Here is an 18815-nt window from a genome sequence, read left to right on the forward strand (position 1 = left end):
ATCACCTCTCGTTCTTCTCAGCTCCAGGGAATCAGATCCTAACCTATTCAACCTTTCTCTGTAACTCAGTTTTCTCAAGTCCCGGCAGCATCCTTGTAAACCTTCTCTGCACTCTGTTAACCTTATTAATATCCTTCCTGTAATTAGGTGACCAAAACTGCTCACAATACTCCAACTTTGGTGTCACCAATGTCTTATACAACCTCACCACTAAATTTCAAATCTTATACTCAATATTTTGATTTATAATGTACCAAAAGCGCTCTTTACAACCCTACAACCCTATCTAACCCATTGTTCCAATGTGATTTTCGATCAGTGTGTTGTTTTACCATACCGAGCTCAAGAACTTCTTCCAGCATTTTATCCAACTTTGCCAATCCTTTCCTTATTTTCAGAAAGGATTCCCATATCATATCCCGGGACTGGGGGCTTTTCCCCAATATCAAGTTGAGGAGGAGAAGGAATCCTCTGTCGGTATTTCCTTCTCTCCGAGTCCTGTAAACAATGAACTTGTCGAGTGACAGGATGAGTGAAAGAGAATGGAGAAGGCAATAACAGCTCAGTGATGGGACGTCCCAGTGACTTTAAGCGGAGGAACAGTAACTGGACAGCCTCTTCACCCATTCTGTAAATTTCTGGGTTTAGTCATTAGCAGCAAAGCACTTACTGTGGAATTAAAACATCGGAGTATGATTAGAGTCACAGAGTACCATAACACATAAACAGGCCCTTTGGCCCATCTAGTCCGAACTGAAAACTAAACTGATTTTCTGCCTAGTCCCATCTACCTGCACCCCTCACATCTATGTACTTAAATGCTTGTTAAATTTTAAAATTGGCCCCACTTCCACCACTTCTCGCTGCACACTCACACCAGTCTGTGAGTGAAAAGAAAATCCACGCAGGTTCCCCTATAATATGTCATCCTTTATCCGGGATCTCTGTCGGGGGAGAGGGAAGATGGGGTGGAGGGGTAAGTGGGTAGAAGGTGCGGGAGGAGGGAGAAGTTGGTAGGTGTGAGGGAAACAGAGGGAAGTGTTTACACTTACTGTCGTTCAAAAAAAAGTTCAACCTACTTGTTACAAAATTACTACCCACACATTGTACAGTCTGAATCAAAGTGTTGACGCAGGTGACATGTATCAAATGACAATAACACCGCGAACACCACAAGGCTCGGGCCTCGAGTCCAATAAACAGCCTCCCAGCATCGCTCCATGCTTCCTGCCATCGAGGTAACCGTGCATCCAGTTCGCCGTCTCTCCCTGGGTATCATGCGGTGTAACTTCCCACAGCAGCTGACCATGTGGAACCTGATCAAAGGCCTCACTACTGCCCGTATCGGCCACAGTCCGGGAGCAGACGTGTCATAGGTCAAAGGGAATATATTTGGGAATAAGAGGTTCAGAGGGATCTGGGGAAGAGATTATTTGGAACATGGAACAAAGAACAGTACAGCAGAGTTCAGGCCCTTCGGCCCACAATGTTGTGCGACTCTGAAACCCTGCCTCCCATATAACTCCTCTGTATACCTGTCTAGTAGTCTCTTAAATTTCACTAGTGTATCTGCCTCCACCACTGACCCAGGCAGAGCATTCCACGCAACAACCACTCTCTGAGTAAAAACACCTTCCTCTAATATCCCCCTTGAATTTCCCTCCCCTTTCCTTAAAGCCATATCCTCTTGTATTGAGCACTGGTGCCCTGGGGCAGAAGCGCTGGCTGTCCACTCTATCTATTCCTCTTAATATCTTGTACACCTCTATCATGTCTCCTCTCATCCTCCTTCTCTCCCAAGAGTAAAGCCCAAGCTCCCTTAATCTCTGATCATAATCCATACTCTATAAACCCGGCAGCATCCCAGTAAATCTCCTCTGTACCCTTTCCAATGCTTCCACATCCTTCCTATAGTGAGGCGACCAGAACTGGACACAGTACTCCAAGTAAAAACACAAAATGCTGGCAGAACTCAGCAGGCCAGACAGCATCTATGGGAGGAGGTAGTGACGACGTTTCGGGCCGAAACCTATCATCAGGAGTGAAGTACCATGGTATGGTCGAGGGAAAATAAGAAGTGGGGGGAGCGATCACGTACAGAACTGGGAAGTGATAGGCTGGAGGGAAATGGGCTAGGGGAAGGTGGAGAATTATGGGAAATAAAAGAGAAAGAAAGGTAGGGCTGGGGGGGGGGGAGATTATAGTGAGGGGGGAAGAAAGAGAGAGAAAGAGAACCAGACTAAAATAATAGATAGGGATGGGGGTAAGGTGGGGGCAGGGGTATCAACGGAGGTCTGTGAGTTGGATGTTCATGCCGGCAGGTAGGAGGCTAGCTAGGCGGGAGATAAGATATTGCTCCATCGACCTGCGTGTGGCCTCATCTTGACGGTAGAGGAGGCCATGGACAGACATGTTGGAGTGGGGGTGGTCTGTGGATTTGAAGTGTGTGGCCACAGGGAGATCCCGCCACTGCTGGAGGACTGAGCGCCGGTGTTCGGCGAAACGGTCTCCCAGTCTGCGGCGGGTCTCCCCAATGTATAAATGGCCACATCGGGAGCACCGGATACTGTATATCACCCCAGCTGAATCGCAGGTGAAGTGGTGCCTCACCTGAAAGGACTGTCTGGGGCCTGGGATGGTGGTGAGGGAAGAAGTGTGGGGGCAGGTGTAGCACTTCTTCCGTTTGCAGGGATGAGTGCCCGGAGGGAGGTCGGTGGGGTGGGATGGGGGGGGGATGAATGGACAAGGGAGTCGCGTCGGGAGCGAAACGGAGAGTCTGGGGTTTGAGAGGACAACATCCAAATAATCAAGCTTCCCTTTAAAACTGAGATGAGAGAAACCTCTTCAGCAAAAGAGTGTTCAATCTGTGGAGTTTGTAGCAACAGATGGTGATTCAGGCTGTCACTGCGTATATTTACGGCAGAGGTTTATATATTATTGATCGCTAACTATTGATCATTTTTTGTTAGCCAGAACTACTAGAGAATTAACTGAATACAGCACGTTAAAAGCAGACTTTACAGTTTTAGATTCTTCATTTCAAAATGGCTGCAGTGTCAACCTTTGTCACAATGAAACTCACAGCATACGATGTCGAGTTTGTCATTTCCCTTTTCGGTTATTTTGTGGTGAGCCACTTCCTCCGTTTCCAGGGTAACGGCCCACCAGAGCTGCAAGAGGAGTTGCACATTTTTTTAACGCTCAGTGTTCACCGCCTCTCAGGGTAGAGACAGTGGCCTCAGGAGCAAATGAAACAGAATGATAGTGGGAGGAAAGGATGCTGTGAGCCTTGGCGGTATGGAATGAACTGAGAACATAGAAGCATAGAAACATAGAGAACCTATAACATAATACACTGGCCCTTCTGCCAAGAGTGCTGTCCCAAACATGAACTTACTTTCCAGAATTCCTAGGGTTACCCATCAGCCCTCCATTCCTCTAAGTTCCATGTACTTGCCCAAAATTCTCCTAAAACACCCCACTCTATCCACACGATCAATGCCTCTCGTCATCTTATACACCTCTATCAGGTCACATCTCATCTTCCATCTGTCGAAGGAGAAAAGGGCCAAGTTCACTCAACCTATTCTCATAAGGCTTGCTCCCCAATCCTGAAAAACGCCCTCTGCCGCTTTTCAGCACAGTTTTCCATCCTATCAATGTCCCGCTGTAACCTCGACAGCCCTCCACACTAGCCACAACACCCCCAAACTTTGTGTCATCAGTAAATTTACTTTATTTTGTAATTTTTTTATTGAAGTACATCATCAAACAAACACTTCCATAAGATATACTTCAGATATTGTACATACATATCATATAATCATATTTGCCACAAATATCATCTCTTTCATGATTCTGCCTTCTTCAACTACACATCGTTTACACTCCTTCTCTACCTTTCCTGCCTAACCCCACCCTGCTTCCACTCCCCCACCCCTTGATCTTTCCCCTTACCGGTTTTTCACCTGGCACCGAAAATCCTTCTCCTTCCCACCCTTCTGCCTTCTTTATAGAACATAGAATAGTACAGCACATTACAGGCCCTTCGGCCCACAATGTTGTTCCGACCCTCAAACCCTGCCTGCCATATAACCTCCCACATTAAATTCCTCCATATACCTGTCTAACAGACTCATAAACTTGACTAGTGTATCTGCCTCCACCACTGACAGGCAGTGCATTCCACGCACCAACCACTCTCTGAGTGAGAAACCTTCCTCTAATATCCCCCTTGAACTTCCCTCCACTTACCTTAAAGCCATGTCCTCTTGTACTGAGCAGTGGTGCCCTGGGGAAGAGGAGCTGGCTGTCCACTCTGTCTATTCCTCTTATTATCTTGTACACCTCTATCATGTCTCCTCTCATCAACTTCTCTCCAAAGAGTAAAGCCCTCGCTCCCTTAATCTCTTATCATAATCCATACTCTCTAAACCAAGCAGCATCCTAGTAAATCTTCTCTGTACCCTTTCCAAAGCTTCCACATCTTTCCTATAGTGAGGCGACCAGAACTGGACACAGTACTCCAAGTGTGGCCTAACTAGAGTTTTATAGAGCTGCATCATTACATCACGTCTATTCAACTCTATCCCTCGACTTATGAATGCTAACACCCCAAAAGCTTTCTTAACTACCCTATCTACCTGTGAGGCAACTTTCAGGGATCTCTGGACATGTACCCCCAGATCCCTCTGCTCCTCCACACTACCAAGTATCCTGCCATTTACTTTGTTCTCTGCCTTGGAATTTGTCCTTCCAAAGTGTACCACCTCACACTTTTCCCGGTTGAACTCCATCTGCCAATTCTGCATCCTATCAATGTCTCTCCAGAATCGTTGACAATCCTGTACACTATCTACAACACCACCAACCTTTGTGTCGTCTGCAGACTTGCCAACCCACCCTTCTACCCCCACATCTAGGTCGTTAATAAAAATCACAAAAAGTAGAGGTCCCAGAATAGATCCTTGTGGGACACCACTAGTCACAACTTTCCAATTTGAATGTATTCCCCCCACCACGACCCTCTGCCTTCGGCAGGAAAGCCAATTCTGAATCCACCTGGCCAAACTTCCCTGGATCCCATGCCTTCTGACTTTCTGAATAAGCCTACCGTGTGGAACCTTGTCAAATGCCTTACTAAAATCCATGTAGATCACATCCAGTGCACTAATATGCCTGCTCACCTCCTCAAATAACTCTATCAGGCTTGTTAGGCACGATCTGCCCTTCACAAAGCCATGCTGACTATACCTGATCAGATCATGATTCTCTAAATGCCCATAGATCCTATCTCTAAGAATCTTTTCCAACAACTTTCCCAACACAGACTATAGTGCCCCTGCCCCATCCCTCTCAGTCCTGCCGAAGGGTCTCGGCCTGAAATGTTGACTTTTCGTGTCCACGGAAGCTGCCCGACCTGCTGAGTTCCTCCAGCGTGTTGTACGTGTTCCTTTGACCCCAGCATCTGAGAGTATTTGGTGTAAAATCCCGCTCCCCATACTAACACGGGTTATACAGACCAAAGAACAAACTGCCGGAGGAACGCAGTGGGTCGGGCAGCGGCTGTGGAAGGAAATGGACCGTGAACATTTCGGGCCGAAACCCTCCCACTGGACTGATAGTGGACAGGAAATATTCAGAGAAAAGCGGTGAGGGGTTGGGATGGGGCAAGAGCTGGGGAGAGAGAGGTGGATCCAGGTGAGGGGGGAGGTGGCAAGGTGGAAATAGTGACATGGGTGGAAGGTGAGTTGTGGGGGTAACACAGGGCTGCAGAAATAGAATTTAATTCTATGGAGGATTATAAGAAGTTGGACAGTGTTTGCTTTAGAGATTCGCCAGACTGATTCCTGGAGGACGATGAAGTCTCAGTGATCATCTTCACATAAAACAGAGGCCGGCAGATGTGTGGAGACCGAAGGGATCGAGGAAATGAGGATCGGGGAGAAACATGTGGGCTGAGATGGGAGAGCAGCCGCCATCTTGTTTTTGGTTTGAGGGGCTGAACAGACTCCTCCTGCGGTTTCTCACTTGATGTTATAGTGTTCCTGTCCAGTGAGGCTCCGGAGGATTGTGAATAGAAATTACTGTTTATAAACATACAAGTGATTTCAATGAAACCCGCGCAATTCCTGTTCGGGTGGGCATTGTGTATCGGACCGGGATGGAATCGAACTCGCAAAGCTCCAGGAACCGGGAGGCTGAGCAATGGGGACGGGAAAGATACAGAGGGGAAAATTAAAAATGTTGCTGGTGTAAGTATGGAATAAGGTTTAAAATGCGGCAGGTAGGTCGGGCAGTGTGTGAGGGGCGAGGAGCAGAGACCCCGGTTCAGGAGGGAGTCCCTCCACCCGTCACGTGATCCAGCGTCTGGCTCCCATTTCAAACACAGATCCGCAGCATCTGATGTTCTCGCTTCCGAGGCCACGCCCCCGCTCTCACAGTCTCCGGTTGGGCGGGGCTTTTCTTTCCGTCCTCTGTTGAAGCGGGTCGTCGGCGGACCGATACTGTCTGCGGGACAAATTGATCAAGTTCTCATCAGTGAGCTTTGAGGCCGGTTACTAGGGGTGAACGCGACCAACAATTTCCCATCGGTGAGTTCAGAAGCGGATTCGGGGAGGAGGGTGGTTGAGGGTAACTGATGTCGGGCAGAGAGTCCCGTTAACTTCCTCGAACTGGCTGCCTCGTCCCGCTTCCTGGACACAACCTGTCGTGGTCGGTCCGGGTTATGGGACCTTCACGCCGGACCGCCTGAGATGAGCCGCCGCTCAGCCGCTGGTGTTCTGGTCCCAGGAGCCTGGGGTTGGTAATTGTTTTACACGCTTCCATCACACCGGAAGCGGCCGTTCGGCCCGTTGTGTGCTTGCAGACAGCGAGGGTTAAACAGAGTGATCTCACCCTCGGGACACTGCTCCACGTGTATGAGTAGATGCATCTTTCCCCCGTTCAGACAGAGGCTTATTTGAATACCGCACACGGCGGGGTAAAAGCGGCCATTTCAATTTTAGTTTCACCGTTACAAAATGGCTGCAGTGTTCGTCTTTGTCAAAACGACACTTGTATCACATGATGAGTTTGTTATTTCCTTTTTCGGTTATTTTCAGTGAGCCACTTCCTCTATTTCCATGGTGACAGCCTGTCAGAGCTGCAGCGAGTGTTTCTTTGGTTCTGTGGTCACGGCCTCTCAGCGCAGAGATAGCGGCCTCAGGGGCGAATGCAACAGAGTGATAGTGGGGGGAAAGGATGCTGTGAGCATTGACTGTATGGGCTGTGTTACACCAGGGTCAGAATGAACTGACAACTGACACATTGGTTGGGGTGGGGTGGCATTGACAGTCAAGGGTGGCAATCAACTACTATCTGTGCATTAAAATGAAGAGGGAGGAAATACTACAGTTGCAGGAAATTTAAAGTCCGGAGGAGAAAAATACTGGAGACGCTCAGCAGATCTCGGACAGTCTCAGTTCTGGAACTGGGTCTTCCACCATTTCACCTTTCAGAGATGTAGTCTGATGTACTGAATCCCCAGCATTTTCTACTTTGTAATTTTACATTTTGTTCCTGCTACACTGCGGGAAACATGGCAGCCAGCAGTGCTGGGCAAGATCCCTCACAGCAGGAAGATTGTGATCAAATGTGCTCGGTTTTGCTGCTGGGGACAGGCTGAAGTGTATCCGCATCCTCTACACAGACCGGGGAACCAGACTGAGCCCCGGCCCCGGCAGAGGGTCATTAGGTTCCAGTTCCACCTTAGTCTGTGAATCGCAAATGGCAGGAACACCACGGCAAATCGCCGGCACCAAAGCGTCTGTGTATGGGTGATAATATTGGGCTGGTGACTGAGGATATGGAACTGGCAGTATGCAGGCTTCAGTCCAGGTTGGTAATTCCACAGCCGGGATCGGAATTTTCTCAGTATGGAGTGAAGCTGAAGTCTCGGGCGGTTGGGCATTAGTCATGGGGAAATCACCCTCTACACTGCCCAGTAGGACATCGTATCTGTCAAGTATTTTGGATATTATTTAAGAGTTAACTAGGGAGTTGGGTGAAGTTGGGCAGTGATGTTGTTTATCTGAACTTTGTTAAAGTCTGTAACATGATCCCGCATGGCAGCTGATCGGGAAGGTTCGGTCACGTGGGATTCACGGGGAGCTGGCGAGGAGGATTCACTCCGGGCTCGAGAACAAGAAGCAGAGGGAGATGATTGAAGATGGTTTTAGCGAATGGAGGCCTGTGACGAGTGGGGTGTGTGTGTCAGTGTTGAGACCTCTGTAATTCGCTATTCATGCCATTGATTTGTGTATGAATCAACATGGCTACACAGAGTATTATGTACAGTTGTGTTCACACTACTGTAGTAAATATATTTACAAACTGGAGAGGGTGCGGAAGAGATTACTGAAGATGTTGCCTGGACTACTGGGCCGAGTCATAGGAAGCGTTTGACCCAACCGGATCTTTATTTCAGAGGAGAATGAGGGTGACATTGTAGGAGCTGATGGAATCAAGAGGGAGTTTAGATAATGTGGATGGTCGTGGTATTCTCCCCAGGGTTCAAGATCCAAAATTGTTTTATGTCACTCCAGTACACAAGTCTGAAGGAGAACAAAATAATTGTTACTCTGGATCCAAAGCAAGACAGAAAAAGAAAAATGATGGAGACCACAATAATAGACAAAGCACGATACATAAAGTATGATCGTTTAAAAATATTGATTGTCTGTCCATAAAGTGAGGTTAAGCACAGGAGTGTCTGGACATATGAGACTGACATTGATTCTTCTTCTGCATGTGACTTGCGCCTTACATGCCTGGGCGATCATGACTCACCACATCCAATGTTCCCTCACAGCGTCGATGATACCTCGCACATTTAGATCTGTTAATTCTTTCACAGTGTCCATATATTTTCTTCTTTGCCTTCCTCTGTCACGTTTCCCAGGCATACGGCCTTGCAATGTAAGACATTCTATTCCTCCCTTTCTAATGACATGGCCCAGGAATTTAAGTTTCCTCTCATGTAATATCCTCATTAACGATCTTTTTGTCTGGGCATGTTGAAGTACTGTCTCATTAGTTACCCCATCTCTAGATGATATTTTCAGAATTCTTCTGAGAAACCACATTTCTGTTGCTTCTAAGTTTCTTTGGAGTTCTGATGTTACAGTCCATGTTTCGGAAGCATACAGCAAGATTGACCAGATGTAACATTTTAGTAGCCTAAGCTTTGTAGTCATAGAAATGTGTCTGTTGGGAAATTTTTTTTTATTTTTTGGAAGTTGTTTTTGGCAATGGCAATTCTTATTTTTATTTCTACTTTACTTCCAGCATCTTGTGATATAAAGCTACCATGGTAATTACAGCTGGTCTTTTGTTCAATCTCTTTTGTTACCGATGGACAATTGGCACTTGGGAGAATTCTGCTCTTTTGATGTTACGATATATTTGGATTTTTTTTTACAATTGATGATTAGACCAAAATCTGCACTTGTTTGTACTACTTTGTCCAGGAGGATTTGTAGGCCTTCTGCAGCACTTGCTATTCGGGTGGTATCATCTGCATATCTCATATTGTTGATGTTAACACCTCCAATTTTTATCCCATTTAGGTCTTCCATTTCTTTGAAAATCATTTCAGTTTAGATATTAAATAATTTCAGTGAGGCAACGCATCTCTGTCCAACTCCTGTTTGAATTTTAGTCCAAATGCTTATTAAATCATCAATTTTTACCTCCACCAGTGGATTTCAATATACATTTTGAAGAGATTATTGGTCCGTTCCGTCACTGTTTAGTTTAGTGAGAATTTGAAATAATTTTTCACGTTGACTTTGTCGAATGCTTTAGTGAACTCAATAAATCATAAAAATACATCAATTTGATATTCAATTGCCCTTTCTGAAAGTATTCGTAGTATGACAATTGCGTTCCTAGCTCCTCTGTCCTAAATAGACCCTTATTGCAGTTTAGAAATTTCTGGCCTTAACTTGTTTTTAATTCGACTCAGAACAATTCTCAACAAAATCCTTATTATGTGATTCGTAAGACTGATTCTTCTACAATTTTCACAGTCAATAGTTCCAGGAATTTTAGACAGAGTTATAAACACTGATTTCAAGAGATTGTCAGGGAATACACCAGACTCATATACGCCATTAAACACCTCAGAAAGAATGTCTATGCCCAGATCTTCTTGGGCTTGTATCAGTTCCATTGATATTTCATCAGGTCCAGTGGCCTTACCATGATTCATGCTTTTCATTGCTTTAGTTATTTCTTCGTTGGCAATCGGTGGGCCAGAATTAGGGTGTTTAATATCTGGAGGTACCCCTCTATTATCTTCAGAAAAAGCTGCTCTCTATACTGAATCCAGCTCTCACATACTTTATTGATCTGTTATGCATCCTGATTAATTAAGGAGGTTTCCTTAATCCCAGTAATTTCATTTTTTTGTGCATATCTTTGCTGTTGTTAATATAGCCTTCTACTTGATTGCATTTTTGATTCAGCCATTCTTCCTTTGCAATATTGCACAATTGTCTGGTCTCCGACATTGATTCTATGTTCATAAGTTGACTTTGGGTACAGGAATGTCTGGACATATGGAGACTGACATTGATTGTCTGTCCATAAAGTGACGTTAGGCACAGGAGTGTCTAGACATATGGAGACTGACATTGATTGTCTGTCCATAAAGTGACGTTAGGCACAGGAGTGTCTGGACATATGGAGACTGACATTGATTGTCTGCCCATAACGTGACATTAGGCACAGGAGTGTCTGGACATATGGAGACTGACATGAATTGTCTGCCCATAAAGTGACGTTAGGCACAGGAGTGTCTGGACATATGGAGACGGACATTAATTGTCTGTCCATAAAGTGACGTTAGGCACAGGAGTGTCTGGACATATGGAGACTGACATTGATTGTCTGCCCATAACGTGACGTTAGGCACAGGAGTGTCTGGACATATGGAGACTGACATTGATTGTCTGTCCATAAAGTGACGTTAGGCACAGGAGTGTCTGGACATATGGAGACTGACATTGATTGTCTGTCCATAAAGTGACGTTAGGCACAGGAGTGTCTGGACATATGGAGACAGACATTGATTGTCTGCCCATAAAGTGACGTTAGGCAGAGGAGTGTCTGGACATATGGGGACTGACATTGATTGTCTGTCCATAAAGTGACGTTAGGCACAGGAGTGTCTGGACATACGGAGACTGACATTCATTGTCTGTCCATAAAGTGACGTTAGGCACAGGAGTGTCTGGACATATGGAGACTGACATTGATTGTCTGTCCATAAAGTGACGTTAGGCACAGGAGTGTCTGGACATATGGAGACTGACATTGATTGTCTGTCCATAAAGTGACGTTAGGCACAGGAGTGTCTGGACATATGAAGACTGACATTGATTGTCTGCCCATAAAGTGACGTTAGGCACAGGAGTGTCTGGACATATGGGGACTGACATTGATTGTCTGTCCATAAAGTGACGTTAGGCACAGGAGTGTCTGGACATACGGAGAATGACATTCATTGTCTGTCCATAAAGTGACGTTAGGCACAGGAGTGTCTGGACATATGGAGACTGACATTGATTGTCTGTCCATAAAGTGACGTTAGGCACAGGAGTGTCTGGACATATGGAGACTGACATTGATTGTCTGTCCATAAAGTGACGTTAGGCACAGGAGTGTCTGGAACTGTCAGGAAATATTAAACAGGTAGTGGGTGAGGTGTGGAGGGTGGGTTGGTGAGTAGAGGTGTTGATCAGGCTTACTACTTGGGGAAAGTAACTGTTTTGAGCCTGATTGTCCTGGTGTGGGTGTTACAGATCCACAATTCCTTTAAGGTAGCACCAGAGTCATAAAGAGAGTTTTGGGCAGATTGACCTTCACAACGCAGGCTATTACGAAGAGGGGTTGGGATATTAATGCTAAAGTTGAAAAGGGCACCGTGATTCTACAATAGGCAGAATTGTCTGCAGTTCTGGTCAGCTACTTGGAGGAAAGTTACCGATAAGCGTGAAAGAGTGCAGGGAAAATTACACGGACATTGCTGGTATTTCATGAATTAATTATAGAGATAGTTTGAACAGGTGAAACTTTGTTACCTGGAATACAAGTGAATGATGGGGTACGCTAGCAGGGTTCCAACTTTTCTAAGCCATTTGCCCCTCCAATTAAAGGAAGGGTCTATGGACCCCAAGTTGGGAACCCCTCCTAGAAATACAGAAATCTATGATGCTATAAGCTGGGTGAATGCAGGGAGACATTTTCCCCTCAGGCTGGGTAAGATCATGGATTTGGGTCAAAAACTGACACATTGAAGGGGAATCTGAGGGGGAACTACTTCACTCACTGGGTGGTGCGAATGCGGAACAAGCTCCCAGCAGAAGCGAGAGATGAAGGTTCGATTGTGGTATTTGAGCGATGTTTGGTTGGGTATCTCGATGAGAGAGGTATAGAGGGCTGTGGTCTGGGTGCGAGGGGATGGGACCACACCGAACACGGCACGGACTGGATGGGCTAACAGTCCTGTGTCTGTGCTCTAAGGGCTCTGCAAATCTCAATTGAAACTTCTGCACATCATCGACATTTGTTGCGAAAGGGTCGTATCCAACAATTTGTTTTTATTGTGGACCAGCATCTGCGCTGCTGAGAGTTCTGTAGAGCTGGAACCACCATGAGATTTACCGAATGCACCTCGACAGGGTAAAAACAACCACTGGAATTTTAGTGTCACCATTACAAAATGGCTGAATGTTCAGTTCATCTTCGTCACAATGAAACTGAGAACATGTGACACTGAGTTTGTTATTTCCCCGCTCGGTTATCTTTGCCAGCCACTTCCTCCGTCGCCAGGGCAACAGCTCACCAGAGCTGCAGAGAGTGTTGAACATGTTTCTCGCTCTCTGGTTGCTGACTCTCAGAGGAGAGAGAGTGGCCTCAGAGACGAGGATGCTTTGAGCATTTCCTGTCCGGGATGGAATGAAGAAGATTGCAGGGATAGTATTTATGCAATTCTGTTCTGGGTGTCAAACGTCTTGCTGTCGGTGAATCGTTTCTACGTCAAAAGAACAAAAAAAATCTCCTGTACTGAGTGCTATATTTTCAATTTAATATTTAAAACATTTTGTTCCTGTTACACGACGAGGAAAGGGGCTGCTAATTGAACTGGGCTACACTGCACTCAACAATAAAATAATGAACAACTGTGCTCAATGTAACTGCGGAGACAAGTATCAGCGCCCTCTTTGTGACCCAATGCCCACGTTTCCCGGCTGATCCCCGTCCAGACAAAGGATCATCAGGCTCCAGTTCTGCCATGGGTTGGTGTGGGAGTGTACGTTTTAGAACTGGGATTAGTTGAGACACTGCCGCATAATACCGGCAGCAAAGAGCCCTGAGAGAGTTGGTGCTTGAGATACAATCTTGGGATGGGGGCTCCAGGAATATGGAACTGGCAGTGTCTGGGCTTCGGTCTGCGTCGGTGCTTTTACAGACGCGGCTTGATGTTCCCTCTTCTGCAATGACGCAGACGTCTCCGGGGGCTGGATATTGGTAGCATGAATCTCTCATTGTGAGATGTGGGAACTCCCAGTGTGAGGTGTGGGAAAGATGTGAGAGTCTCTCGGTGTGGGCTGTGGGAACACCCAGTGTGAGGTGTGGGAAAGATGTGAGAGTCTCTCGGTGTGGGCTGTGGGAACTCCCAGTGTGAGGTGTGGGTAAGATGTGAGAGTCTCTCGGTGTGGGCTGTGGGAACTCCCAGTGTGAGGTGTGGGTAAGATGTGAGAGTCTCTCGGTGTGAGATGTGGGAACTCCCAGTGTGAGATGTGGGAACTCCCAGTGTGAGGTGTGGGAAAGATGTGAGAGTCTCTCGGTGTGGGATGTGGGAACTCCCAGTGTGAGGTGTGGGAAAGATGTGAGAGTCTCTCGGTGTGGGCTGTGGGAACACCCAGTGTGAGGTGTGGGAAAGATGTGAGAGTCTCTCGGTGTGGGCTGTGGGAACTCCCAGTGTGAGGTGTGGAAAAGATGTGAGAGTCTCTCGGTGTGGGCTGTGGGAACTCCCAGTGTGAGGTGTGGGAAAGATGTGACAGTCTCTCGGTGTGAGATGTGAGAACTCCCAGTGTGAGATGTGGGAACTCCCAGTGTGAGGTGTGGGAAAGATGTGAGAGTCTCTCGGTGTGGGATGTGGGAACTCCCAGTGTGAGGTGTGGGAAAGATGTGAGAGTCTCTCGGTGTGGGATGTGTGAACTCCCAGTGTGAGGTGTGGGAAAGATGTGAGAGTCTCTCGGTGTGGGCTGTGACCCTCTGAGGTTGGACCTGGGATACCACACCTGATCTGATCCAGATAAAATGAGTCAGGGGATCAAGCTGTCCGGGTTTATGAGATGTTGAGCGAGTATTTCTGTTCTGTGCTCAGGTGTTTGGTTGTGAAGTTCCTTTGGAAGCAAAGCAGAGAACGAATCCCCGTTCCATCCCTCACAGGGAGAGGCTGTGGCTAAATACGCTGTTTTGTGTTTGCACCGGTAGAAAGAGACCGGGGTTTCAGAATTCAATTCGTATTTGGAAATTCCCCCTGACTGTCACCTGTCTATCTGCCAGTGGGAGTCAAAGAGAAACTCCTGGTGCTGAAGATAGAACAGAACATGGAACAGTACGTCGCAGGAACAGGCCTTCCCGCCACAATGGTGTGCCAAACCAGCGGAAAAGTACATCAACACCCCCCGAAATAAACTAATGACTCCCTCCTACACAATGTCCATAACCTCTCAATCTTCCTCACACCAATGTGCTTATCTAAACGTCGCTTAAAAGCCCCCATTGTATTTGCTTCTACCACCATAACAGACAGGGCAATCCAGGCATCCACACCTCTCTGAGTAGAACAACTTACCCTCAGTCTGAATCAGAGTTTCCATTGACTCACTCTGGAGAAAGTTTGGTGAGTCTCATTTACTGCAACGAAAGTTCTTTAGACATCACATTTCGGTACCAAGGAAGGTAGAAAATAGCTGGAGTCAGACTGAGTAAGCCTAGAAATACCATTTATGCCTCTATCAGACTCAGTCGCAATCATTGCAGATGTCAGCATCAGCTCTGCGAAGCCAGGCACATTCCCTCACATTGCTTGTCCATTTCCAACATCACCTCTGACCTTTCCTTGCTTCGTCTGTGTTACGTCACAATTATCTCAAAATGCGTGGAGAATTTCCTCCCGTCAGGAGATGCCGCATTTGTTTCCTGCTGCAGTGATTGCAGAAATGTGGAATCACCTCGAACTACAGCAACATGTCATTGACTCCTCTGTCTATTGCAAGCTGCAATGATATACTTGCCCTCGAGTATATCGTCGTGCGAGCCTCTACTGAGAGCAAACCCCCTTGAAGCCAAATGTCCCAGCACCACATTGCACTCAGTCCTAACTAGCAAATGCCAATCAATAATTTACATTTACATACCCTGTCTTCATCAAGTGCTTTTCTACTAATAAATTGTCAGAACCTGCGAATCCGTGATTAAGCAGAATTAGATTTTACAATGAAGTTATGTTCCTGTTTGACCCTGTACCAAAGGCCTGAAAATTAGGACCATCTCAGTGCACATTGTGGTCAGCATTGTCTCGATGGGCTGATGGGTCAGTATCTGTGATCTGTTGCTCTGTGCCTCTATCGGAAGGATGCTCCGGATATCACTGGACAGACATACGGACATGGTTTGGGAGTTGATGCGAACTGCGGCTCTGATACAGAACTGCGGCTGTACTGTCACATTTGCAAAGTAATCCAACTCTCTCTGATTCACTGTCTGCTTGTTGTGTGTAATTCAGGGCATCACCAGAAGGCGGCGCTGTCCTGCACCGGGATCAAAGTGTAAACAAGACGACGACAATCAACAACCGTCAGTCAGAATCAGAATGGCTACAGGTATGTTCACCTGGATCTTTATAACTAAACTTCTGTCCTGTTGGTGCACAATAGTTCAGAAAAAGAAGCTTACACAGGCTAACAGGGCAGAGAAAAAGTTTCATCAAGCAGTGTCATTGATCCCACTGGTAAAGTGACTTTGTGTAATCGATCGGTCCAACAGTTCCAGCGCAGGGACCTGACACCAGTGATGGTCGAATGACTCCACTCACCAGGCAAAGCTTCACCTGAGTGAAAGGAGCCGGAGACCCTGAATTAGCAGGTTGAGAGTGAAAGACAAACAGGAATGTGACAGCGGTGTTGTTAGTTACATAAAAGTCTACAGAAAGACGGACATACTTTATTGATCCCGAGGGAAATTGGATTTCGTTACAGCTGAACCAACCACGGATAGTGTAGAAATATAGCAATATAAAACCATAAATAATTAAATAATAATAAGTTAATCACGCCGTGGAAATAAGTCCAGGACCCGCCTATTGGCTCAGAGTGTCTGACACTCCGAGGGAGGAGTTGTATAGTTTGATGGCTACAGGCAGGAATGACTTCCTATGACGTTCAGTATTGCATCTCGGTGGAATGAGTCTCTGGCTGAATGTATTCCTGTGCCTAACCAGTACATTTTGGGGTGGATGGGAGACATTGTCCAAGATGGCATGCAACTTGGACAGCATCTTCTTTTCAGATACCACCGTCAGAGAGTCCAGTTCCACCCCTACAACATTATCTAGGTTCAGGGTCTGTTGCACATCAGGGCCTGTTTAGAGGTGAAAGACATCTTCAACTTTCATTTACAAAATTCAGTGGCAGGTGACAAGAGCATTTCCTGGATTTCAAAGCTTGTGCGATAATACAACACTTCAGGTTATGTCAGGGCAGCTCTCAACTCCCCCCTCGCTGCGCAAAGTAGATGAAGGGAGTTTTCCGAACTCTGTTTTCTGTAGCCGAGCCGAGAACATTGCTAGCCTTGGAAATGGCTGAGGATCAGGAGACACTTCATTTGTGGTCTGCATCGGTCTGTCACTGTCTGGTATGGAGGGGCTACTGCACAGGACCGAGAGAAGCTGCCGGAAGTTGTAAATATTCAGGGAGCTGTGTCTCAGAAAGGCAGCGTCCATTATTAAGGACCTCCAGCACTTGAGGCATACACTTTTCTCACTGTTACCATCAGGGAGGAGGTACAGAAGCCTGAAGGCACACACTCAGCGATTCAGGAACAGATTGGTCCCCTCTGCCATCCCATTCCTAAATGGACATTGAATCTTTGGCGACTACCTTACATTTTTTAAATATACAGTCTTTCTGTTTTTGCACATTTTTAAAAAATCTATTCAATATACATAATTGGTTTACTTGTTTACTTTTTTTTATTTTATTCATTATTATTTTTTCCCTGCTAGATTACCTATTGCATTGAACTGCTGCTGTTAAGTTAACAAATTTCACGTCACATGCCGGTGATAATAAACCTGATTCTGATTCTGTTTTACGTGTGCAGGTTTACCCTTCAAGCTCCCGTGTTCCGGGGCAAACTTTCCTAGCCGAACCAGAAAACAAACAACCCCATCCGGTAACGTACTTGTGAATCTCCCCGACACTGTTCCCAGCTGAGTCACATCCATCCTGTAGATTGTTAGCAACTGCATCCTTAGTAAATGCAAAGCTCTCTCAGCGAGACTTTGTTTAGCTAATGGAACTGCACGCAAGGTTCTCCCTTTGCCAATGACTTGAATAGTTGCTACCTGACGATTATTATCCAGGAGACGGGATGGGACCCAGGGGACCAGGCATCATGGGCTTCAAGGTTATGTTCAATCTGTAACCCAGGGGACTGGACGTTGTCCATCTCAAGGCAGTGGTCAGTCTTTGACCCAGGGGACAAGACAGTGTGTGAGAAAGCAACCGGAGAACGTGTGATCTGAAGGATCGGACCACGAGTAATCCAGTGGCTTGTCTGTGAGTGACACAGGTGACTGGACGGTTTGTGATCCAGGGAGAATTATGTCTGTGGGAGATAATCCCAGTGATAATTCCCGGTATCACCTAATGCCTTTCCATTAATAACCGCTGGTTATTGGTGTGTTCAGCTAATGCGTAGTCGGTGATCAGTATTACTGTGTCTATCCAGTTCTTTTTCTGGGAGTGGATGTGTCCACTCACTGGCTTACCGGGATGGTCACCTGGCAGGAGGTGTGGTTCACATTCACCAGCACAGTCCCACTCCAAATCCGGTCAGCCGGGTTCCTGGCTCCATTGCAGACACCCGTTGTGAATCCTTGTTCGAGCATAAATCACTCTAAACCTGCAATTCATCATTTACTGCAGGTGGGAAATTAAATCCGGTACAGAAAGTACTCAAGAGGCTTCTACCAGGCAGCTCATCGAGGGAAGATGATCGGGACACGGGAAGCAAGGTTCCAAAGCAGGGTCAGATTGAGAGCAATGGCCCAATGGAATGCGGTCCGGCCGCAGAGGAGGAGGAGCAAATTCAGCCCAGAGACAGTGACGTCAGAGACACTGAGCAGGACCCTGGACCCAGCACAAGTGAGGCGACTGCCTGTCAGCCCAGAGACAGTGACGTCAGAGACACTGAGCAGGACCCTGGAACCGGCACAAGTGAGGCGACTGCCTGTCAGCCCAGAGACAGTGACGTCAGAGACACTGAGCAGGTCCCTGGAACCGACACAAGTGAGGCGACTGCCTGTCAGCCCAGAGACAGTGACGTCAGAGACACTGAGCAGGACCCTGGAACCGGCACAAGTGAGGCGACTTCCTGTCAGCTCGGAAACTCATTAAACACGGAATTGTCAAGTGCCCAACAGGGAGTGGGTGAGTGAGACATGAGGGTGATGTGTTCGCAGAATGAGGTGGGAA

At 46.7% G+C, this 18815-nt stretch overlaps 1 protein-coding gene across 1 annotated transcript in view; it reads left to right on the forward strand.

Moving 5' to 3' along the window:
• Positions 1-6527: 6527 nt before the first annotated feature.
• Positions 6528-18815, forward strand: part of LOC140720731 (NACHT, LRR and PYD domains-containing protein 3-like) — a 64465-nt gene continuing 52177 nt past the window's right edge. Inside the window, exons 1-3 of the mRNA XM_073035561.1 lie at positions 6528-6593; positions 15845-15941; positions 18267-18770. Of these exons, the coding sequence (XP_072891662.1) occupies positions 15932-15941; positions 18267-18770 (514 nt within the window). The 5' untranslated portion in view covers positions 6528-6593; positions 15845-15931. The remainder of the gene's footprint in view (positions 6594-15844; positions 15942-18266; positions 18771-18815) is intronic.

This window comes from Hemitrygon akajei, unplaced genomic scaffold (assembly GCF_048418815.1).
Source record: "Hemitrygon akajei unplaced genomic scaffold, sHemAka1.3 Scf000046, whole genome shotgun sequence".
NCBI lineage: Eukaryota > Metazoa > Chordata > Chondrichthyes > Myliobatiformes > Dasyatidae > Hemitrygon > Hemitrygon akajei.